Source organism: Castanea sativa, chromosome 6, assembly GCF_040712315.1.
Source record: "Castanea sativa cultivar Marrone di Chiusa Pesio chromosome 6, ASM4071231v1".
NCBI lineage: Eukaryota > Viridiplantae > Streptophyta > Magnoliopsida > Fagales > Fagaceae > Castanea > Castanea sativa.
Window position 1 is genome coordinate 50631301 of NC_134018.1, and position 27123 is coordinate 50658423.

The 27123-nt window shown below is 31.8% G+C and overlaps 1 protein-coding gene across 1 annotated transcript; it reads right to left on the reverse strand.

The window, feature by feature from the left end:
• Positions 1-529: 529 nt before the first annotated feature.
• Positions 530-4195, reverse strand: LOC142641646 (putative aquaporin PIP2-5). The gene is made up of 5 exons (XM_075816121.1): positions 3817-4195; positions 3285-3580; positions 1172-1312; positions 872-951; positions 530-784 (listed from the first exon to the last, which is right to left on the reverse strand). Exons 1-5 carry the CDS (start codon positions 4082-4084, stop codon positions 781-783), a joined length of 789 nt encoding a protein of 262 aa, XP_075672236.1. The 5' UTR covers positions 4085-4195; the 3' UTR covers positions 530-780.
• Between the last annotated feature and the right edge of the window lie 22928 nt (positions 4196-27123).

The following is a 27123-nucleotide window of genomic DNA, read 5'->3' on the forward strand; positions in this document are numbered from 1 at the left end:
GGTTGAATAAAAGATCTGGGGTTCAATCCTCGCCTACACCAAAAACTGATTGATGTCTTGGTCTGATGATAAAGAGTTATCAGGAGCGGACGCCATAGGTTGAAACTCTCCCAATTTTTTTTTCTTCTCTTAACTTTGGCTTTAATTATATATATAGATTTAACCGATAATGAATAACCTAGCCGGACGTTAGCCAGTCGTGACCCACAGCACCAAATCCGTTATATTTCCGTTGTATTTTGAGAGTGCTGTCTAAGATACCATGTAATGTTTAAACCGCTCTCATGTCCTTTCCTTTTGTTATTATCATGTAAATTGCTCTCCATGTTGCACTTAAAATAGCCATATTAAACCAAGACTTCCTTCTTTTTTTGGGTTCATTTTTCAAGTCACCTGATTTTGCATCTTTTTCATGATGATATAGTGAGATTAGAATTCAGTAGATTGCCTTTTCAACCTGCTTCTATGTAATTCTTCCACTAGGCGCTATGAGCAATTTCAGACATTAGAAAGTGAACACTTGACCACGTTGCTCAAATTGTACTTTAAAGCATAAAGAGTACAAAGTGCGAAAGACATATTGAAAACAACTCACTTGTAAATTCAAAGGCAAGTGTATAGAGGGAAAACATGGGGAATCAAACAGGCCTTATCTACCATTTTATGCTCCTTTTAGTAACTCTCTAAGGAAATTAAGAGAGCCAAAGAAACATTCATACACAAGCATAAGCACTCATCCATTATTCTTCTAAAGATATCAAATCCTTCTTCCAATGTCATTCACCTGGAGAACCATGAAGAAGGAATCAGATAATTAAGCCTCTTTTTTAATCAAACATGAAGGTTGCTCTTGAATGGCCCAAGAGCTTACGCAGCACCTGCACTCATCACGAATCGGTGGTAGAGAGCTGCAATGGTTGCACCAATGAATGGCCCAACCCAAAAGATCCACTGGAAAAGAAAATAACAAGTATATAAGATACACCATTTTTTTTGGGGGGGGGGGGGGGGGGGGGGTATTAATATTTAATATGAAACGATGCATATATACATATAACTTCTCATAATCATCATTGTTGTATATATACTATGCATATAATTAAATGATACAACAACGAAACAACTTTAGTAATAATGTAAATAATCAGTAGTCTAAGGAAAGTGTACTAACATGGTCATCCCAGGCCTCGGCCTTATTGTAGATAACAGCGGCACCAAAACTCCTAGCGGGGTTGATGCCAGTGCCAGTGATTGGGATGGTGGCCAAGTGAACCATGAACACCGCAAATCCAATGGAAAGTGGTGCCAAAACCTTCAATTCGTTACATTACACAATCTGTCAATAAAATAAAATTGATAGTATAACTACAATCCATAATCATTTGTGGCTAAGAAATAGTCCAAGGCTGAGGGCACAAACAATAATCTACAACTGACGTGAAACAAAATAGGGCAATTCTTAGGTTGTTCATAGGAGGTGCCCCCACAGATTCCAAAAACCTTAAATTCAGTATATGTACACACATGCACTCTTAGGTTTTAAGAGCATCTCCAATAGAGTAGGTAAAACCAAAATATAGAGAATGAAATTGGAAAAAAGAGGAAAAGAGAGCTCCAATGGTCTCTCTAAAACTCAAATTTTTTTTTGCTCATGAACAGTAACTCATCAAGTTTGATGGGTTACTGTAGATTAGCAACTGATTTTTTTTTCATTAAAAATTTCAGGACTTAATATTTTATCACTTCTTTCTCTTTCTTCTTTGATTTTTTTTTGGGTCTTACACTCTCTCTCTTTGTTTCTTCTCACAAAACAATTCTTGCTCTCATAAAACTGATATAATTTTAAACAACAAATCTAAAATCAAAATAACAACAACAATAGATCAAGAACAGAAAAAAAAAAAAATTAAAACAACAATAAAAGATCAAGAAAAAAAAAAAGTTGATCTGACAAATCTAAAATCAGAAACAACAACTAATCAAGAACAAGGAAAAAAATAGAAGCCGATGTGACCCCTGGTTGCATGCACTCCGCAGTGAGGAGGAGGAGTAGCGGTGGCGGTGTGGTGGAGCAAAGACGATTTATCCTTTCTCTCCATGTGTATCTGTGTGTGTTTGAAAATAATGACATCAAAAGGCAAGCAAGATTATGTGAGACGTATCACAGAGAGAGTTAGAGAATTTATGGAATCAAGTAAAAAAAGATTTAAAAAAAAAAGTAGAAAATGAGAGAGCTGGAGAAAGAAAGAGAGAGGGAGATTCTGGAATCAAGTGGAAAGTAAAGAAAAAAAAAGGAGAGGATGAAATCTTATGGGTATACGTGTGTGGTGGACAAAATGCAAGAGAGAAAAAAGAAAAGAAAAGGAAATGTATGGATGAAAGAAAGGCAAAGAATAAGAAATCACAATTTAAAAATACTATCACAATATTTTTACAATAAATTTTAAGTAATTAGCTAATATTGGTGAGTAAAAATATAATTTCAGTGGTGGGTTCAAATTAGAACTAGTAACAACTTTCCATATAAAATTTTGTTATGATTCTTGTGAAAGTATCGCAAAAAATATCGTGGGTATAACACTTTTTGTTGAAAAATATAATTATTGAGAGTGAATAGAGGAAGAAAAAATAAATATTAAAAAAGAATAAAGAATGAATGAAGAAATAATATTTAAATAAGATGGAGAAAAGATAGTGAATCTATTGGAAGATGTATTTGAAAAAGTAAGTAAGTAAAATGTAAATATCATTGTTCATCGTCCAAACAGTACAAAAATTTAACTAATCTACTGGAGATGCTCTAACCCCCCCCCCCCCAAGAGTCTCAAGTACAAAGCAACAAATCAAACTAATTTTTTTCCTTTGAAAAGGATAAAACAGATATTTTAATTTGATAGATTAAGGGTGTGTTTGGATACCGTTTATTTTGCTGAAACTGAAAAATTATTACTGAAAATATTGTAGATAAAAGTAAAAATTAGTTGAAATAGTACAGTGGAGTTATGAATAATGTTAAAAAGTACACTGAGGCCCATAAATATTAGCAAAAATAAATTAAATAGTGAAATAATTTTCATTTTTATTTTTTTTATTATCTAATTGCTCTTTATCATTGACATAAAATAAGATATCAAACTTTTTTTTTTTTTTTTGATAATTTTTATGTTGTGTAATATAGGCCGTGTGTAATATATATTTCCAATTTTTTTGCTACGCAAAAAACTCCATAGTTTATACTTTATAGCGAGCTGAATCTCAAACTGGAGGAATGTTAAGGTACATGCCGGAGCATTGGAGTTTTTAGCTTTCCTCTTGGGATCAGTGGCAGAGAAGACGGTGTATACAAGCACAAAGGTCCCTATAATCTCGGCGCCCAATCCAGCGCCTTTGCTGTACCCATGAGAGACCATGTTGGCACCACCACCATTCCTTTCGTAAAAACCTATCTGAAAGGCCTGGACGATCCCAGCACCAATGATGGCTCCCAAGCACTGAACCACCATGTACATCACGGCTCGGATCAGCGACACCTGACGAGCCAATAGGCACCCGAATGTCACTGCTGGGTTAATGTGACCATCTACGCACAAAACCAACTTTTAAAGTTAGCTAATAGCTAAGCCTAAAATCCACGTAAGAAAACAAAGAAAGAAAAACCCACCTGAAATATTTAACCAAAAACAACCTTAGTTATCTCTTATCTGAAGCTTAATGCAAACTAAATTTTAATGTTTAACTTTAAAAGCAAAGGAAGTAAACCTTAACAAAAGTGGGAAAATAAATAAGAAAGAAAGAGAGAAATGAAAACCCACGTACATGAAATATCAGCAATGCAGTAAACAAGAATGAAAATCATGCCACCAAAGGCCCAAGCAATCCCAAGATGGTCAAGACCACCACAGGCGTCACTAACATGGCTCTTGTAGCCAATCACAGTCAGCACCGTGACATATAGAAACAGCAAAGTAGCTATAAACTCAGCTATCAAAGCCTTATAAAAGGACCACTGGGATAGCTCCACAACATCGAAAATCGGTACTGGAGCTGGGTCGTGGTAGTCTTTGGCTGAAACTTCGCTGGCCATATGAAAGATTAGGAGAAAAATGCAGAAGGCTGAAGCTTTGGTGAGTGAGTGAGAGAGAGTTTTTGGCTTTGGTGTAGAAATGTGAGGCAGTGCAGAGGTTATATATAATGGAAGAGGAATAGAAGAAAGCGTAAAAAGGACTAGGATTTTTTGGTTTAAAAGTCTAAACAGAAAGGATTAGCATTTGATTACAGCAAATTGAGAACTGAAATCAGCTACTAATTCTTTGTTTCTTTCGCTTCCACTGACCCCACATTTCCTCGTTTCTCAGAGACTTTCTCTGCATTTTCTGGATAGTCTTGTGCAGCACTTACTATACGCCGTTGATCATTTCTGTTTTATTGTTTATATGAAGAAAACAGATTCTTCCACTGCTTTTGGAATTATGCTAGTTAAGAATAAAAATTATACTTTCTTTTATATAAAAGGTTTTAATTCTGATCACTTAAAAATAGAAATAAGGGTTTTAAATGAACCAAAAGTTTAGCCAAAAAAAAAAACCTTATTTTTGTTAGTTTACGTGAGTTGTTCAAGTTGTAGACCGAACCCTTCTCATTGGAGAAGTTAATGAAATGCTAGCAGCAACGGTGGCAGCCAAAGAAGATAATAATGGGAATGAAATTGAAGCAGATGAAGAAATTTAGGGTATTGTGAATATTTTGGAACTACATTTGATAAAAAAAAAAAAAGTTTTTCTGTGTTCTAGGATCTGAACAGGTTAGAGGTTGACTTAGTGGAATCCAAGTTGAGGTACTCAACATTTCAAATTTGAATTTACTAAAGTAAAATTGCACATGAATTATCTCATAAAATTGTTGAAGATATCCCAAGTGAAATATGTTAGAAATCAATGCTAAGGATGTATTAGTTTGGAGGTGAAATATGGTAAATAGAAAACTTTAGAGATAAAATAAAAAGGAAAACTTTTTCGGTGGGTGTTTGGTAGGAAGGAGGGGAGGGAAAAAAAATTGGTGGGGCCCGGGTGTTTTCTCCCCGGGTCCACCAAAATATTTTCTCTCCAAAATAAAGAAAAAACTAAGTGGGAGGAATTTAATAGATAAATCACGAAAATGCCCATATGCACTTGCACATGGACTTGTCCCATCCATTGCTTTTTTATTTTTTGTTTTTTTTGTTTGTTCTAGTATGTAAGTTGCCTCTTGCCCCTTTTTTTTTTGTTTCTTCTTCTGGTTTGGACATTGCCTCTTACTTTTTTTGTTTTTGTTTTTTCTTATGGTTTCCAAGGCAGCTTCATTGAGTTAATCTTTTTTTTTTTCTCTCTCTTTTGCTTTCTTTTGTGATTTTTTTGTTTTTTTTAGACGTGATTTTTTTTCTATATATAATTTATATTTCCAAATAAATTTGGATGATTGATTTTTTTTGTCACTTTTTATTTATTTATTTTAATTAGGCATAATTTTATAACAACGGTATATGAGTAAATTTACATAAACACATTTTTTCCATTCCTCCACTTTTCTACTCCCAACCAAACAAAAATGAGGAAAATTAAAATCTTTTTTATCCTCTTACTTTTCTACTCTCGGACCATTTTCATCCTCCTCCTTTTCCACTCCTCCAACCAAACGGATCCTAACACTTTTGCCTCGAGAAATTTCTAATATTTCTCTCTTAACCTCTCCATTCGGACTTCTCTAGAGTTTCCTTGTGTAATTTAATTTCAACCACATGTTTATAGAATAATCTAGAAGTTTGTAGGAAAATACTTGCGGTTAGAGCACTAGTATTGGTGGTGTTAAAAAGCTATATTGCTATTTTTAGCATCACCAAATACCAAAATGTGGCTACATTGGTGGAGCCAAAACCATATTTTTTGACTCCACAGATATAGTGCACAGCCACTTTTGGCTGTGCACTGTAGCTAGTATGTAAAAAAAAAAAAAAGTTGTGTTTTCACTATGCTTTTTAATAAAAAAAAAAATATATATATATATTTTGGTTCTATTCACACTGCTTTTTAATGAATTTTTTATATTATTTTAATCAAATAGCTAAAAATATAGATTATTGATGTTGGGTGTATTGTAAAGTGAGAAGGTAAAATAGACAAAGTAGCTTTCTGTGGAGCTATATTGCTAAATTTATGGCTCCACCAACGTGGATGCTCTAACGGTCTAGAGATTTCAAAGTGAAAGCTCAGATTTGTGTTAACACACAAGAGCTTGTTTAGACCCCTAATTAAAAATTATGGCTAGATTGCTTTTATTCTAACTTAAACTAAGTGCGAAACAAGAATAAATAAGCGCAATGAACCGATAACTCTACTCTAAGCCACATCCATCCACAATAAACAATTAAATGAAAGTTTAAAGAGGTGGGAAGAGAGATGCAAATACAAGATAGCACCAAGAAGTGTTATCGAAGAGGAAACCAAAGAACTTGGTGAAAAACCTCTCCGTAACCCTCTAAGTCAAAATCAATCCACTAGAGAATAAAGTTGGAGTACACGAATAACAAAAGAACCTCCAAGCCTAGTCTACCCTTGAGCCCTCCAAGCTCCTGCTACCAACGGACTTCTCAGAGTCTTGTCTTCTCTAGCTTTCCAGATTTCGCGATTCATTCCGATTGCATCCGCCACTAAATGGCTCTTCCAATGCTTCCCAACAGCACCAAAATCTCACTTAATACTCAGGATGGGTGTGGTAAGTATTTGGGCTAACAACCTCTCAAGGATCTAGAGATGGAGAGGTAGGAGTTGAGGAAAACCACAAGGAAATGTATAGATGATTGTGAGTATAACAATCTCTAACTCTCGAGTGTATTTGCTAGGGTTTTCTCTCTAAAAAACACTCCTTGCAATTCGTGGGTAATGAGGGTATTCATAGTGTGGGTAAAGAATTTGGTAAAACAACTAAACTTTTTGCCAAATAGAAAGTTTTGCGGGTACTTCGCGGGATGGCCCTTCTCGCGAAACATTAGCGAACTTAAATAGCCTGGCGTGGCTCTTCAACTTCCAGTCATGTGTTTCACATGTGGCATTTTCCCGGGTTGCTTCTCACGAGCTACTCGCAACGTGAATTCGACTGATTCATTTTTTGAAGCTTGATTCTTCACCGATCTCTCACACTCATCCCTTACAAATAAATCCACATACATATAGGGAAAATGATTGAAGAAATTACAATCAAATTTGGCACGAAATCAAAGCCAACATAAGCTAGTTGGAAATCACAACTTTACACAAAGTCGGTTGGCTAACCGACTTAAACTAGTATAAATAGGATGTCATATGCCTAGGTGCGATAAGTGGTGTGATAAGTGTGTGAAGTGAAGTAGGATATGAGATGTGTGAAGTGAAGTAGATATGAGATGTGTGAAGTGAAGAAAAGAAAATCAAGAGTGGTTGTGTCATAGTGTTAGTAGCTAGAGGTGTCTAGGAGTAAGGTGTCAAGTGTGTGCAATTGTAGTTGGTGAGTAAATGCCACATGTGCAGTGAAAGAAAGGTGTTGTGTGTGCACTATTGTTAGTGAGTCAAAGCATCAGTACTTGTAAAGTGTTGTAATTCAAAGAATTGAATTTTAAATAAAAGCTCTTTTTTTAGTTCTTTGTTTAGTGTTTTGTTCAACAATCTGATATCAGAGCGAGGTAGTCAGGGACCATGTTTGTGGTGTCGAAGATTGTATTTCTGGAAGTGTTCATTTTGCTCGTGTACAGTCTGGGACTATGAAGCTTGTGGTATGGGACCAAGCTTATTTGGAAGTGCAAGAGATTTCACCAAGTTGTGATGGCGAACCTCCAAGCTGTCGGTAGCATTAGAAGGCTCAATAACTAGAATTACAACACATGGTCGATTTGCATGGAATCCTACTTGTAGGGGCAAGATTTTTAGGAGATCACGGTTGGTGGCGAAACCACACCTCCTAAGAATGCTGAAGCTTTGTAGAAGTGGAAGATTAAAGTTAGGAAGGCTTTGTTTGCAATCAAGACAAGCATCGAGGAAGAGATGTTGGACCATATCAGGTGTGTAGACACACCAAATGCAGCGTGTGACATTTTTGTGACACTATTTCAAAGAAGAATGATGTGAGCCTACAATTTCTTGAGAACAAGCTAATGTTAGTGGTACAGTGAGATATGACGATTGTACATAACACCACTAAGGCATGAGAGAATGCATGAGTGGTTAAATCTAGACTCTACACGTGGAACAACTGTGAGAAAAGGAAGAGAAGATGTTGGCTAAGAGATCTTGTCATGGTCTGTGCTAAAGGTATGACTGCATTAAGAAGGAAGTGAGATTCACACATGACACGATACTCAAGCACTCACCAAGAAGGAACATAGTGACTTTCCAAGGACATAGGCTATAAGGACACCCCTTATTGGTTGAATGCACAATGAGTCACCTTAGAGACACATGTACCAATCACAGTATTCCTGATGTCCCTCTTGATGACCAAGACTTGTCTCCCAAGCAGTGGCAAAGCTACCTATCTACGGGTCCTAGTGCCACGTTGGCGCAGTTCTTATCCCTTAATCAGCTAATAATATCACAGCTGTGAAAAGATCCAAAAAAGAACATGATGACTTGACATATGTCCTTGTACTCAACCATATTTCTCAAAGTATAAGAGGACATGCAGCTGTGTTATTAAGGCAAGAACTTGAGTAGATATTTTGAGATGAAAGTGGAGAGTTGGTAGGAAAGAAAGAAAACTTGATTGTAAAACTGATCTCTTTTCTCAAATAATACAAGCTGAGCAAAGCAAGAATGTTAAGTTTTTGCTCAAACCGTGGTTTTTTTATCCATTCTCTAGGGTTTTCCACATACATCCTGTGTTGCTTTAGTAACCATTTTCTTCTTTTTGTTTAAATGCACGTCTTTTTCATGTCCTATCATTACTTTCTTTATTTCTTGTTTGAGTTTCATGTCAAAACTTACATCTTTCCAAGCTTTCTCATGTAGATGTACTGTTAGATAACTTATTTCACTTCCATATATAAGCTTAAATTTAACTTGCACGTACAATGATCATGCAATACTTCTCCAAGGTAAAGTCTTTCTATTGCGAAATCTCTGAATTAGATCTTGTATCAAATATTTTTGATTCAAGAATGAGAAGGATAATAATTCATGGGTTGAGACCTGAATATAGAAGTTTTGTAGTTGCCATTCAAGGTTGGTCTGTCCAACCATCATTAGTAAAATTGGAAAATTTGCTATCTAACCAAGAAGCATTGATCAAGCAAATGGCTGTGGTCTCACTAAAGAGTGAAGAGGAGGCAATCTTTAGCAGTCAATATAAAGACCGGCCCAAGAGAAGATTTAATGCAGGTTTTAAGAATAGAAATAATGAAGATAGAAAAGATGAAGAGAGCTCTCAAGATGGAGGAGCTCAAGGAAGTCGCGACAATAATGAACGGCGATCCACAAGTCCCAAAAATCGTAATGTCAACTGTGGAAAAATGGGCAACCGTGATACAAATTTAGTGGAAAAGCTAAAATAAGAAGAAGAAAAGCTAACCTGTTTAGATGATACAATTCATATTCCATTTACATACAATAAACTTAATCTGTCATTAATTTGACATGAACCTTCATGGGGATTTTTGTTGTTGTTGTTGTATATGCATTGAGAACTTTTAATTATTTTTTATTATTATTAAATATTCATTTATGAAACAACTTATAAATGGAGTTGAGTTTAGATTGATTCATATAGTTGTATATTTCTATCTCTAAATGACATAAATATAACCCGCCAATAGGAATTGTTGCCCATTGTGTCACGACCCAAATCTATAGAACATGAATTTAGATGCATGACTAATTTGTTGATCTTACATAACTCAATAAACATAATTAATTTAAATATAATTCAGTAAACTCCAAATAAACAATGCTCTTAATAAATCTCTTACAATACTAAAATCCACAATTTAGAAATAGTATCCAAACTGTAAAATCTTAAGTGAAATGAAAATAACTAAACATCCTTAAAAGTTTAAAGCATTATTGGCGTCGCTTAAAACTCCCACACTCTACCTTGCACCTTATAAAGAGATCCAAAGTTTTCGTTTTCCAACTAAACTTTAATTTGAAAATTGTAATAACGGGATGAGCCACACATCTAGTAAGCAATTATACATAATACACAACAAAACAGAGTCAAGCAAAGCATGAGTATTTTGATATCACAAATTCACTCAATAATATCAAATATAGTTTCCAAGCATATAATGAACCACTTATTACATATGTAATCAAATTTTAAAATCATTCAAAAACACATACACATAATTAGTCAGAGCACAATGTCACATATACACATATCACATATTCTTACATACAATCCTATGAGCAGATACCAACATCTAACCTCTGCTGATGAGGGATCAACACTTATTCTCACATAAAACCTTGTGAGTGGGTAGGCTTACACATATACCTAATCAATTCTAAAAACACTTATTTGAGTCACATATCACAAAAGTAAATTTTATACAAAATAGAATATTTTTCTTAATGTTAACAATTATTCCAAATATAAAGGCATATCAAATATCACAATATCGAATTGAATATAAATCAAAGGATCCTTGACTCTCTTAAGGAACGAATAGGAACTGAGTAGTTTATATAAATATTTTTACAATTCTTGAGTAAGTCTGAAAAATTAATTTGCTAAAAGAAACGTTTTAAATACCATTTGGAAAAAGTAGGAATATGACTTTGAAATCACTTGTTTTTAAACAATTTAAAGAACAAGAATCTTTTTAGACAACTTACATTGAAACTCAATTATTTTTTGAAAATATTTTAGTTTAGAAATAATCTTTTAAATGAAATTAGGACATTCAAAATGTTATTTAAAATTCAAAGTTTCTTTTAAAATATTATTTAAAAATTGAAGTTATTTTTTCAATAATGTAAAAATACTTTCGATAAACTTTAGAAAACTTAAGCTTAAAAACATAACTTTTGAAAACCTTTAACTTTTAAGAACCTAAAGAACAAAACTTGTGCATATTATGCATAATTACTTACAGCACTTGAATCGTTCTGAAAGTGCAGTTGAAATAACCTCCAAATAGTTTTAAAATACTCTTAAATAGGACCTATATTCAATCATGGAAATTACTTAATATTCTCCACAAAATATAATGCTTATTTGAACTACACAAATTGTGTTAGGAACCTAGAGGTTCCTAATGGGGATGGATATGAACTGTAGAGGGATTGATGAGAATTATAGGAAAATTGACTTAATTCAAGGTAGTCATCCTCCATATATATATATATATATATAGAGAGAGAGAGAGAGAGAGAGAGAGAGAGAGATGCACAAATGCACTAAGAAATTGGTTTATTCTTCAATTTATATCTAATGTTGAATTATAATCATGTATTTATAGGGGACTAGCTCTAATGCTATTGGCCCACATAACTCAAGATAATTGGCTAGTTAATTCAACATGTATTCTATGAATTAAGCCATGTATTAAATGAGATACATGTGCTCAAATCCTAACTAACTCATCCTAATCCTAATCTCAACCAACTAGCTAACTACCTAACTAAAAGGATTACAACAATTATTTCATATTCCTAACATTTCCCTCCCCTTGAAAACACCTTGCCCGCAAGGTGTTGTTGTGAAATGACACCTTCATTAAAGGAGATCTTCCAATGGACCAATACATTAGTGACATTTTGATCACCATATTCATGCATTTATCTTTGACAAGTGGTCTCATGCACATGAAGGTTTCTTCTTCGTAGATCTTCAAACTTTGCTCGAATTTTTGAGCCTTCAATGGTTCTTCAATCTTCAATGTCTTATTGGTTCTTTGAACCTTGGAATGTTCTTGTATCCTCAAGACCTCATTTGATTCTAGAGCCATTAAAATTGTTGGCGCTTGCAGCTTGGATTCTTGGATCACCGACACTTGGATTGCCAATTCTTGAATCATAGACTCTTGAATGGAAGCCTCCATTGGTGCATCAAGAATTGGTTCTTGGAAGATCATCATCACCTTCTTTGTTGGTTCTTTGGACTGAACTTCAAGGGTAGTGTCTTCATGTATATCACCATCCACTTTGACACAAAAATCAACATCCCGACTTGCAACAATAGCAGTAATTTCCTGGAACTTGATTTGTTCTTCAAGTTCTATTGAATCAAGAGATTGTAACTCCTCTTCCGTCTTGTTCTTAAGATCCTTTTGCAATCTTGAGAGCTCTTCTTTCATGGTCTTTTTAGATTCAGTCAAGGCCTTGACCATCTTTGAAATATCCTTGACATCCTCTGAAACTTTGTTCAACATTTGCAGTACTTCCTTTCAAAGTTTTCTTCGATCACAATCACTTGTCTTAAGATCGACGGCTCTGATACCAAATGTTAGGAACCAAAAGGTTCCTACTGTGGATGGATATGAATTGTAGGGGGATTGATGAGAATTGTAGGAAAATTGACTTAATTTGAGGTAGTCATCCTTCATAGAGAGAGAGAGAGAGAGAAAGAGATGCACAAATGGACTAAGAAATTGGTTTATTCTTCAATTCATATCTAATGTTGAATTACAATCATGTATTTATAGGGGACTAGTTAATTCAATATGTGCTCTATGAATTAAGCCATGTGTTAAATGAGATACATGTGCTCAAATCCTAACTAACTCATCTTAATCCTAATCTCAACCAATTAGCTAACTACCTAACTAAAGGGATTACAACAATTATTTCATATTCCTTACAAATTGTTTCAAGAGACTTGTACTTTGATGAACCAATTAATAACACTGATGCAAGGAATCTCTACCTAAAAATGTTTCCTTGAATTTATCAAACCTTAGAGGCAGTAACCAATATATTGTAAACTTAGGATTTGATATATGCCCCAACGAAAAGTAAACTCTTATACATGATTTAGGCTTTATAATCTTGACTTTTGTTCTAGAATACAAGCTGTAGGGACCCTAGGATTTTATATATATATATATAACCCAAAGAAAACGTAAAAGCCATGTACATAATCAAACTTTGTAATTAGTGGCTTTATTCTAGCAAGTTTTTATGATCCGTGGCTTAATCTAGATAGCACACAGTGGCTTTGTTCTTAAATGTAATCTGTGGCTTTATGGTCCCAAAGTGAAAAAAAAAAAAAAAAAAAAAACTTTAAGCCGATCTAATCTATATAACCACCAGGAAACATAAAAGCCATGTTTTCCTTGAATTAGGATTTGCAATCTAGGAATTAATATGTATATAACCCAATGAAGAATATAAAAGCATCTACACAAATTAAGATTTAAAACCATGACTTTTGTTCTTGAATACCAATTATAGGCAACTTCACGCTATAGTGTAAACAATCCTCTTTTAAACAATCTAGCCATCACTACCGATTCCATGATAAGGTTCTAACCTTTTAATTCTTTGATTCTAACAAGTGAGAAATCAAACCTGAAATTCTTTGGTTGACTCTTTAATTAACTTCAAGGAAAAATACATCTCCTAGCCTCCTTAGTGATGAAACCCTTCTTATAAAAACTCTAATTTATCTCTTCCTTTACCTTATATTTAACACATCAGAGATGTGGGCTTAGTGGGGTAGTAGGCTGTAATTACTAACAAAAAGTACTTATGGCCCATCAACTATGTATATATAAAATATATATATATATATATATATATATATATATATATATATATATATATATAATAACCTCAAATAAAGATATGCGGGGTATTACACATTGTATGTGTACACAATATTGTTCCACCTTATTGAGATCATCCGAAGAATTTAAGGTAATGTCACCGTATAATTCTTAGAGTCCTAATAATTCATAGCTAAATGAATTGTTCAAATTTTGTTACACCATCACAATTAAATAAACATTGATTTCCATTACTTTGATATCCATTTTAAGATATTGGTGACATGACACAGTTTGAGGCACATGTTTAAATATAAACGATTAAAATTAGGTTGAATTACGAATTGCATCATTTAACTTCATTCAAAATTCAATTCAATCTTATAATTTTTGATTTATTCATTTCAAAACTATAACTTAATTTATTTTTATTCAATGTAGTCATTCTACCCAACTTTGTCACATAGTGTTGTTAGGTATATTGAAATAACGTTGTTTTGTAAATTTAGAGGGTGTTTGGTTTGGTAGTGGTATTTAGAAAAAACAGTTTTCATTGTTTAAATAATAGAACACTATTTTTACAATACTTTTTCACCCACGCGTATTTCCAAAAAACTTAAATAACATTACTAGAACAACATTACCAAACAAGCCAAAATTACATTATTTTGGAACACTTAGTGGCAACCTCTCAAACGAAAGTGAACATAAGAATTACATTGAAATGAATAGAAATTAAAAGAATGAAATAAATAAATTATAAGTTGCATGCCTAGATTGAATTATAGGCAAAATTTCATTAGTAGGTACAATTTGTAGCTTAGCCTTATAATTAACTATGTATCGGTGGAGTTACTCTCTATAAAAAGATCCATATCCATTCAAATCCTCCCCCCCCCCCCCCCCACTTTTTTTTTTTTTTTTTAAAGGTTGAAGTTAAAACTATTTTATTATTGTGGGAACAGAGACATTCTTCATTTGGCTATATAAAAAAAAAAACATTGGAAAAAGAAAACACATATTATTTATTTATTAGGTGACAAAATTAAAATGAGAAACCAAAGCTTAAAAAAATGACAATTCATGAAATGTTTTGATTCTTCTTTTACAGCCAAAATTGAGAGATTCTTCAAATTTAGGTAAGCATTCAAAAAATAATTAAATCGTTTGGTACTTAAAAATTTGACAGGTGAACCATGCAAGTACCAGGATATGATACTTTCCATTTTTTTTAACCGACGTCACAGTTCACAGCTGCAATCTCTATCTTGGTCAAGGTTGGGGACTGGGGAGTAAGAAATTCACGTTTAAAATCTCAAATACGTGTCCGGATACATCGCATCAGCCGTTCGATTTTGATTTTTTTTTTTTATAAGATTATTTTAAGTTTTTAACACACGGATTGTACTTGTTTGTACTTTTTTTTTTTTGGGTGAGAAAATGGGCTGTTTGTACCTTGTAGTCCAGTCTTTGCTGAAAATCTAATTGATAGTCACTTGCTTTTTTAAAACGTAAAAGCCTTTCAAAATTTTGATTTTGATTTTATATTATTTGGGCGCACAAGAGTGAATAGAACGATCACACCTTGTATGGAAATTCACAATAAAAAGTAAGATGTGATCCATTGTTAAGTTTGTTTTATTTAGATGGAAAAGATGTGTGTTATTCAAATACCAATTAATTAGGAATCAACTACAAATCAAACAAATCAAAAAATAGAAAGATTCGTTGGAAAATATATAAGACTACCAAAAAAAAAAAAAAATCATGTACGCAACTTATTATTCTTAGCAAAAAGACATGAATGCCTTCATGAAGAATATCTTAATCTTATTAAATAAATAGAAAGATGAAATAAAAATGCGAGAAGCTTAATAGACTGTTGTAACTTGTGAAGTGACAGCTAATATTTTTGTAATTATTTAGACACCCATATTGTAATTCTTCTTTCACTCTCTTTCACACACGCGCACACACATAATTAATGTAACCATCTCATTACCTCGACCTATTTTAAATGGGTTTTCTTTGTCTCAAATATGAAATAGGACAGAAATATGGATAAAAATATGCATAATTTGAACAAATCTCATTTTGTTATGAACTTGTTTTGTGTCTAGTACACTAAAGCATTTGGATACAAGCCTTTTCCTCTAGGCTCTAGTTACCGTCGAAAAAGCAAATGCTTCCAGTTTCCAAAAATAAAGGTAATGAACTTAACTTAAAAATTTCACTTACTAAAAGACAAATATCATTTTTTTTTTTGAAGAGACAATTTCTATTTCTATTTCTATTTCTATTAATTATATAAAAAGAGCCAATAGCTCATGAATAGTGTCTTTGGTTTATTCAACGGTTGAGCTTTTTATTTTATTTTATTTTTATTTTTTCAAATAAGAGCCAATAACTCATGAGTAGTGTCTTTGGTTTATTCAATCGTTTTTATTTTTTTTTAATCTTTATATGTTTACTTTGTAAGCTTATGGGGTAGACATATAAAAAGTGACAAATATTATATATATTTGCAAAAAAAGAAGAAGTAAATCTATATATAAAAAGCGTGAATGGGAAAAGTTATAATAGCTTTATTATAGTAGTTCTGGTTTGTTCAATTTTCACTGTTTTGTTGGCAGTTTTTTTTTTTTTTGAATGTGTAAAGCTGCAATAGATTTGTTACAGTATTTTGGTTTGTTCAATTCGCACTATTTCACATTGTAATAAAATATTAACATAACAAATTGGTACAATATTTTCATAGTTCTTATGGTGTTAATTCCTTATAGGTTAAAATAAAATTAAAAAATATCATACTGGAACCAACCACAACTAAAAATAAAGGTATTATGAAAAAAGAAGTGTATTGTGAAAAAAGAAGTGCTACATCCACAATATTTTTCATAATACTTTCATAACAAATCATAAACGGTAAATTGTTACTGGTTCTAATTTAGACTTACCAATGAAACTACTTTTTTTCCTACCAATAACAACCTGTAGCAACCCACTACTTCTAATTTGTTATGAAAATATCATGGATAATAAATTTTCAAAACTGTTAGCTGTCAATTTTTTACAAGTCAAAATAAAATATAACAAAATTATAAAGGTATTATGAAAATGTTGTGTTATTCTTTTGTGTTTTTAGAAATTTTTTGTTGGTTTAGTCAGCTTTGTTGAGCCAAAATTCACTATTTCATATATAATTTTTTTCAGTTGATTTTGTGTATTTTTTTCTTTGTGCACCATTTTAAGTAAAAACACTTAGTTTTATACACAAAAACTTAGGATAAAAACACTTTTCATCATTTATGTTTGGAATAGTTTGCAATTTCTCCTTAAACTTTAAAATCAAACAATCTTTCCCTTAATATTTTGGAAAAGAATAAATATGTCATATTGTTGTTCTCTCAGTTAAATCCTAATGAAAACTTATGATTCTTAAAATATTTTATTATATAATATCTAAAATACTTTCACTAAATTTTAACATTCCAAATTTTTTTTCCACGTATTTTGAGTTTTAGACAGTAGTAATTCTTGGAATATTGAAATGATGATATAAAGCGTTTTATTTGTTATCTAAAAAACATTGATTTTCAAGATTTAAATTTTTTAAACTTATAATTTATCTAATGGAAAATTTGATCACACACGCAATTTTTTATCTTTTTTTATTTTCTTAGCAAAACTCAGTTATTTATTATTGAAATATGATGATATTTGTTATCATTTTTAGAAGTTTTTAATGAGTGAATATATTGCTTTTAGCAAATAGGAACTAAAAAACTATTATAGTAAAATAGATATTTATATTATAAATAGCTAGTAGCTACTCTAACTTTGTGGTTGATCAAAATTCTTATACGAATGAGATTAACATTTTATAACCTAATTATCAAATTTTTAAAATTAATGTTTCTTTTGATTAATGTAAATCTTTACATATTTTAAACATCAAATAATTTATATCTTTATTTTGTGATACAAATAAAATTTAGAATTTACCTTAATCTAGTATTTACCTTAATCAAGCACGTGCTATGGACGTGCTGCCCAACTAGTTTATTTATAGAATGTGAAACAGGTAGATGCTATAATTAAGAAACTTACTTGTAAAGGCAGGACATAGTGGCCACGCACATGGGAAAGATTGTGAAGTGGATTAAAAGTTGACATTGACAACCAATAAGGGCTGACAAAAATAGTACAAGAATATAATTGATTAGACTATTCCGATTGTAGGCCTATCTACAAGTAGCATGATTGGCCGACGCGACCATTAAAGTGAACACTAATTCTTGCCGTTCATCAAACGGGTGAAAGAGAGCAAGTCAGTTGTCACACTCAAATTTTCACAATAATAAGGTGACGAATAAAGCTAGTAATAACCTTATTTTCACGTCGGTTTTTTTTTTTTTTTTTTTAATGAGTATTTTTATGTCTAATTAAAATGTCAAGTTATAGTTGATGTATCATAAAATTAGAATTAGTGGCGGACTGATGTCATGATATTAAGTGTAAAATTGAGTATGTCCATAGAATCATTGGGACTAAAATATATTCAAATTTACTACTTCTTCCGCCCTCTCCCCTTCTAAGAGAGTAAAGGGTTAGTCAGTTGTCACACTCAAATTTTCACAATAATAAGGTGACGAACAAAGCTTGTAATACACTCATTTTCACGTCTAATTTTTTTTTTAATGAGTGTTTTCATGTCTAATTAAAATGTCAAGTTATAGTTGATGTATCATAAAATTAGAATTAGTGACGGACTGATGTCATGATATTAAGTGTAAAATTGAGTATGTCTGTAGAATCGCTAGGACTAAAATATATTCAAATTTACTACCTCTTCCGCCCTCTCCCCTTCTAAGAGAGTAAAGGGTTAGTCAGTTGTCACACTCAAATTTTCACAATAATAAGGTGACGAATAAAGCTAGTAACACATTAATTTTCACGTCTGATTTTTTTTTTTATGAGTGTTTTCATGTCTAATTGAAGTGTCAAGTTATAGTTGATGTATCATAAAAATAGTATTAGTGATGGACTAATGTCATGATATTAAGTGTAAAATTGAGTATGTCTGTAGAATTGCTAGGACTAAAATATATTCAAATTCGCTACCTCTTCCCCCCTCTCCCCTTCTAAGAGCATCATTATTAGTGGTGTTAAAAAGTCATATTGTTATTTTTAGCATTATTAAATGCAAAACTATGCCTACATTGGTGAAACCAAAGCTATATAATTTGGCTCCACAACTACAGTGCACAACCAAAAATGGCTGTGCATTGTTGCTCATATGTAAAAAAAATAAAAATAAAAATTTTATTCATGTGTTCACGCAGCTTTGTATTATTATTCACATGTTCACAGTACTCTCTATTATTATTCGCGTGTCCACATTACATTGTAGCCCATTCACGTATTCACACTATAGCTCATAAAGCCTCATATGTAATGAAAAATATTTTTTTATTATGTTGCTTATATTATTTTATTGTATTGAAAGTTAAAATAAAACCACTAATGTTGGGTATTTTATAAAGTAGGAAGGTAAAATAAACAAAGTAGCTTTTTTTTTTTTTTGGTTGCCAAATTGCTAAATTTATAACTCCATCAATGTGAATGCTCTGACATGCCACCGTAAGCAAAAGAGTATATGAGGACTAAAAATTCATTGTGAAACATAGATTTGACAATATCATTGATAATTCTATTTCGATTGTGAAATATAGATTTGACAATATCATTGATAAGTCTATTTCGATTGTAGTTTTATCTACAAGTACCATGATTCTACCGACGCCACTATCAAAGTGAACACCAATTCTTGACATTCATCAAAAGCAAACATTAATTTTTATGTGTACCCAAGGCACTGCCGTAGCAGTGCAAACCCTCCTTTTTAGTCAAATAAGTTGTGGCACCAAAACTACTCTGTTTAGTCTTGTTAATACTAGTTCCTATTAACCAAAAAAAAAAAAAAAAATTATTAGAGAAAAAAGATACCTATAATACTAGGGTAAGGTCTAAGATGTAGTCTTTTTCTCCTAAGCTCTTAATAGAAACAAAGAACTTACATCAATAAAAATGAATGAATGAGATTTCATACTGAGATATTTAGTTGTTGGTAGTATTTAAAGTTGAAAGAATAACGAAATAGTGAAAGTGTTTGTTGGGCAAATTTTACAGGTGTGACCATGTGAGACATGAGCATGACATTGAAGATTTTACCAATTTCCTAACCCTGGACACGTAGAGAAGTAAAACTTGTTTAAGAGAGAAGAAGACAAGTTAATTTTAATGCAATGAAATGAAAGTAACACTTTATTATTAAACCAAAAAAAAAAGAAAAGATTTTCATTACAGGTCTCCATACAAAATTGGGTTCATTAAAGTAATCCTTATAAAAAATGTATTTATTATAATAAGGGCATTTTAGGCAATTTTTTTTTTTTTTTTTTTTGAGAATCTAGGCAATTTGATTTAGAAAGCTTTCATTACACAATTTTAAGATGCACCAAGAGAAATGATATGTTCACAACATTTTTACAACATTTTTACAACAAATCTTAAGTGGCAGGTTGTTACTGGTTATTATTGTTGGGGCAAAAAAGTAATCTTAGTGTTAAGTTCAAATTTGAACCAATAATAACTAACCACCTATGATTTGTTGTAAAAATGTTGTGGACGTAGCACCTTTCATGCACCAAACATATGGAATATAGATTCAGGGTTCAATTACTATAGGGTTAAGAAAATAATTGAATAGGAATAATTATTATATTACAACATCTTGCATTTCTTATAATATCTATTCCCTCCGCTTGGAATGTAAGACTCGAAGTCAAGACAAGGTATCTATTCACATTATAATAAACTTAACAAAAAGGTCATTTTAGCACTCTCACTGATTGTTTGGGTTTTTCTTAAATAATTGTGATCTCATCACAACTAATAACCTTGCACTTATTGAAGACTCTAATCTCATTAGAATCACTAACTAAAATGAAAGTCGTAAACTATTTAGGATTCCTTAAACTCTAATGGATCAAAAATTAGTTATAAAGAACTATATCCTTAATTTACTAGATAAAGTATTCTAATCACATTAGAAACTATATAACTTTAATTAGAATTTTAATCTCATTAAAAACCTCTAATTAAAATAAATTAAGGACTCTTAATCATAAAACAATTTAGGACTAAAAGTTCTATTTAACTAATATCTTTGATCTCATTAGGTCTTTTAGTTAGATAACGACTAATAAATGTCCTTAACTTTTAAGGACTATAAAATTAATCATATAGCTTTGCTTTCTTATCAAAGTATTAACACTTAGTCAAAAACAAGTGAAAATTCAAAATTTAGTGCCTTCAATCAGTCGAACCTATTATTTGATCAATCGAAAAATGAAGAAATTCATCACAAAGGTTCTACCTCGTTCGATTGATTCTCAATTCTTGTTCGATCAATCGAAAAGTACATTCGATCGATCGAAAGGAATTCTCAATTGATCAAAACAATGAAGAATTTCATCATAGAGTTTTTTCCTAACTCGATCGGTTCTTGATTTCTCTTCGATCAATTGAAAAGTATATTCAATCGATTGAAAGGAATTCTTGATTGATCGAAACTCGCAAAACTGAATTTTTCAGAATTTTCAGGTAACCGTTTTTGGCATCTTCATTGTTCTTCCATCAAAAACACTTTTGATTTTATCAACGAAGATTTACAGATCAAACTTTAAGGTTTTCAAGATTATTATCAAGAACCCTAATAATGATAGACATCTTGAAAACATAATACTAATCTCATTAGGAATAAATTTCAAAATCCTAGCGTTAACATATGGTTCGATCATAAAAATATTTTACTAGACTAACATTTGTACATGTTCATCATTCAATATAAAAACAATTCAATCATACATGTACGTCCAGTGAAAAATATAAACTAACAAGCATTAATAGCAAGTTGTATAGGCAACATGGGTTTCACAATATTCATAACATGATATTCATCCAATAACTATGCCCAATTGCCAACTATATCCAGACTGTGCAAAACAAAAGTTCACACCGTGGACATGATGCAATTGTCTCGTATCAGATATCAATAAATACACCGCACTTTATGAAAGAAACAACCATAGACATTACGAATCATGTCCGACCCATATATATATATATATATATATATATATATATATATATATATGATATACGGATTCAATGGAAAACAACACACGATCATCATTCAAGATGACCAACAAGTATAACTGTGATGTTGTCTCATTATCTTGATATGTATGAATCCATATATATAATAATATATTATAGGATTCCAAGAATGCAAACATACAAGGAAACTAAAACAAGGTGAGCCATTAAGAACATGCACTCCATGCCAAGCGGTGCAAAAAGAATCCAAATGATGCAATAACATCCAAAAGGTACAAAACATCATTCACGCACAGGACGGTTACATTCAATAGTTAATGACTATATCCAAGTGATATATATCCTTGGCCATAAAGAATCCGCATATACAAGATGGTCATCAAGCCAATAACAATTAAATGATCTTTTAAAGCTGAGCGGAGCAATTGGTTAATTCACACAAATGGCAGTTATTGACTTGATGCATAACATGGAATTGGTCTATTGAATCCTTATGGATTAATTCTATATTATGACATACAGATTCAACCTTTTGCCATATCAAACTTCATGAATACGGAACCATTAAAGCATGAAAAGGGTTTCTTTGATTCTAAAACTTAATCACATGTTATATAAGCATGAGATGAAAACCTGGCTTTAATACCAATTGTTGGAAAATCTGGTTTTGTATTTCATACAAAACACATAGCGGAAGCAACAAATATGGATCTATTTCATTCATAATTGATAACATGCACAATGTAAATTTTAGAATTTAAGAACAAAATAGCGTACCTTGGTGCGATGAAATTTAAAACAAAATATTAGAAGTACTTGAGAATACTTTTAATCTTCACTTCAATTCCACTTTATGCCCAAGAAGTGTGATCTCTCAATCAGTTTCCAAGGGAGAATAATTGAGTGGCTTCACTCACACATACACACCATTTCACAATGATGTCTTTTTTTTTTTTTTCTAAAAAAATTCAGTATGTTTCTTCCTTTATAACTAACTGATTATCTAATTGGGCTAGCCTATTGGGCCTTTCCAATTGGGCTGGCCTATTGGGCATTTTCAATTGTGCTTTAGTGTGTGGCTTGGAGTGGGACCAAAAGGGACCAATAAGACACTAGCTCCAATGGGCCTTGGGCTTTTTTGTCAACTCTTGACAAGTCCAAAGTTACCATTAATTATATTTAATACCACTATATAAATATAATTGCACTCTAGGTCTTATTAATAAATTATATCCCAATACTCTAATAATATCATTTGACCTCTCCATGAAATATCCATAGTGAACAAAGTCATAATAAACTGTCACTTTGTAAACAACTCTTTTATCCTTGAGTACTCGGTTTAATCTTTTAGTTATTCACATTTATTGAAACCCAATTTTAATAAATATAAGTTTTAGTAACTCCTTACTAAAGTGGGCGCCCTGAATAACTAATTCCCATTAAACTTATCTCAAGGGGATATTTCGTGTCTCTATAAAAAGCGATTATGGATTCCATCCTGAGAATATGTGTTCCCTCAACACTACGTGTGGTTACCCAACATACTGAGGTTCTGACCGTGAATATTAGATCTCACTCCTGATATATCAAAGTAACCTATATTTCATGATCGGGTTTACTACCCTCTCTGGATTAAGAGTCTATGAAATTAGAAGTCGTGAGATTAATTATTCAGGTGACAGTTATTGATTGAATAATTAATCTCACAGTGGTTCAGTTCAATTTGTCTTAACTCTTAAGACACATCAACACATCAGCTAGAAGTCTCCACTTCCATAATCAAGACAAATCATCTTAGTTGATATGTTATAGTCTTTGCAAAGGAAACGCCCAATTTCATCACCGACTACGAACTACATTTTGAGTTTACAAGGAACTTGTAATTTACATCCTCTGTGACTAAATCACATAAATCACATACAATACATCTCGTGGACTATGATAATGTCTCATTAGTTCATTTATAAATAGTCTCATGTAATTAAACAATTTAATTATTTATGACATGCCAATAAATTGGATTTTTTAGGACATAAACCCCAACAATCTCCCACTTGCCCTCAAAGACAATTTACCATATATCCGACACTTATTTCCCTTTGGAGTAATTCATAATTACTCTAAGGCAAGGTTTGGAAACAAGTTGCAGCCAGATTTATTGCATAAATTATCTTTTCCACTACTATATCTCACATACTCACATCTCTCTAATGAGATAATAATTACACTTAATGTGTATCTTCACCACCTAGGATGAACACATATCCTGAAGTCCAACTTCATGAATCACAATCAAACTACAAGTCAATATTCGTACAACCAGTGACGATCAAATCATCACTTTGGTGGACAAGCATATAATCCCTCATTCTCCTAAGATATTTGAGTATATGCTTTACTCCCACTAAATTAAGTGATCTTAGATTCAATTGATATTCGCTTACTATGCCCACCACAAAATAGATATTTAGCCTAGTGTATAGCATAGCATAAAGACTTTCTATTGATATAGAATAAGGAATTGTCTTAATATTCTCTTCCTTTTATATGTCTTAGGACTATAGTCCTATATGAAGGAACTTCAAACTTAAAAGGAAAGAATCATTTCTTGAAGTATTACATGCTATACTTGGCTAAAATCTAATCTATTTAAGTAGTATGAGATAGACCCAACATCCTAATTTTTGAATTTTAATAAAGTTTAAATTCTTAGGATATGACCAGTCTTTCCCAAGTACTTTATATCAAACTGGACTAGACAACAAAAAATCTTCATTGATGACAATAACTCTACATCATTCTAAATGATTAGAATGTTATCAACATACATTAAGAAATTTATTATTCTATATAGCTTTTACACACATAAGGCTTTTAAATACTTGATCAAAAATGATATTTTATGATCTAGATGCTTGCTTTAGTCCTTAAATGAACTTTAAGCAACCTGCATACTAAACACAATTGGTTCTTTGCTATGATCAAGTCTAGTTACATCATATAGATGTCTTCCTCAAGATTGCTACTAAAAGAAGCTTTCTTGATATCCATTGTCATATCTCGTCCAAATGAAATATAATGAATAAGAGAATCTAGATAGAGTCAAACTTGACTATTAGGGAAAAAATCTTTTCATAGTCGAACCATTTCTTTCTGAATAAATCTTTTAGCCACTAGTCTTGACTTTGAAGGTTTGCACCTTCAAATTTATTAATCTCATTTTCTTGTAGACCTATTTGAAAATAATAGGCTTAATGCCGCTAGGCGCCTCTACAAGTTCTAGAATTTAAATAGAATCTAATTCTATTCACATAACCTTGATCCAGTAATTCATATTCATATCATCTATTGCCTTTACGTAGGACCGATGATCAAATTCATACCCTTGTGGAATGACTTCAAAAGTTTATCCCAAAAGTATGAATTTATTTGATAATCCTTCCACTACGATATTGTACAGGCGTAATAATTATCTATAGAATAATGTCTCGTGGTGTATCTAATACAACCATCTCATTTTTAAATGTATTTTATAGTTGTCTTATAACGAATTCTGACATTTTTCTTCTAAAACAATCTACCTTTAAAAGAGTCTTATTCCTCCTTTATGTATGCACTGACTTAAAGAAGTCATTGTAACTTTATTCCTTTATGAAAAGGAGCTCTAGATCATATTATCCTCTAAATAGAATTCATAGACTAAGAATATAACAAAATAATGGTTCTAAAAACCCATCTTTCACCAATCTTTAATATCATTTAGATTAATAAGATCTAGACATAAGTGTCAAAATATACAATACCAAAGGATGAAACTTACTCTTTAAAAAGTAAAACATGTAAACTTCCATCTAAAAGACAATCATAGGCAATGCTTAGCTTTACCAAAACGGAAACACTTTCCTTTTGGTCATACTTTTAAGTCTAATTTCCTTTTGGCAACTACTAGGGCAACTAGCATGTCCAACTGTTTGGTATTATAATTCCTATTCTTATCACCTTTACCTTTCGGTTTAGGATAAGAATTTGAATTAAATCATATTGATCCTAGCCTTAGCTTTTAGGATGTCTTTTGTTGTACAGAAATCACTTATCAATTCAGATAATGTAAAAGGAATTTATTTATTTTCAAAACAATCCAAATTGATCAAATGATTCTAACAAGGACTTGTGGATCATATCCAAATGAGATTAACATTTAATCTCTACATCCAAGAATTCCAATTCATTTTAAAATTATAAAACATTTTCATAAAATGATATAAAATTGGAACTCCTTCAGCCTTTCTTAGTACTCGATATGATTCATACTAAACATTTCATTTAGACTTAATATAAAGTCTAAATCTAGTACTAACTCTTGTATTTCATGCTTTAGTACAATTGAGATAGAAGCCAATGTAACGTTTTAGCATTTCTATAGAGACTATGATCACATCATAAGCTATCTTCCATAAATACATCATGTATAGGAAATTATGACAATACTGAATCAAAACATAAATATGTACTTCAGCTCTTTTAAGCACCATATCCAAAATTATTTCTTAGTTAACGTGATTCTATTAAAATAGTAGTTAGAGAACAAAAATTTATGACAACTTTATTTTGAGACTATGAACTTAAATACCAGGACATTATATTTTGCAACCATAACCATATAATATGAAACCCTAAAACCATATTATATTAGGTGTAACGACAACCCAATCCCGCAATTAATATTCCTCGGTTTCGAGTTATACCAATTGCTATGATCAAGCAAGAAATATTTTCATTATTAATGCTATCATGGTAACTCTTACCAAACAAAAATAATTTGCCACTTTTCCTTTAGCCTCTAAGTAATAATGACATATCTCATTTGGGAGATTAACATTACACTTAGTTCACCTTTATCTAGAAACATGTGTAGCCATATTTCATCTCCCTTTATAGTGTTTAAACTTGTAGTACTATGAAACAAAATACCTTCCTTTGGGATCGCGAGACATATACGCGAAGATGAGGTGCTTGTTCACACTACTTTAAACGGATAAGTTCAATCTTGTAGTACTATAAAATAAATACCCTCCTTTGAGATCGCGAGACATATGCACCAAGACGAGGTGCTTGTTCACACTACTTTAAACCGATAATAGAGGCCGTGAGATCCAACCCTTGTATCTCTCTCCCACTAGAAATTTTAAAACAAGTGGATTGTCTTGAAATCATTGTGATTTTATCAC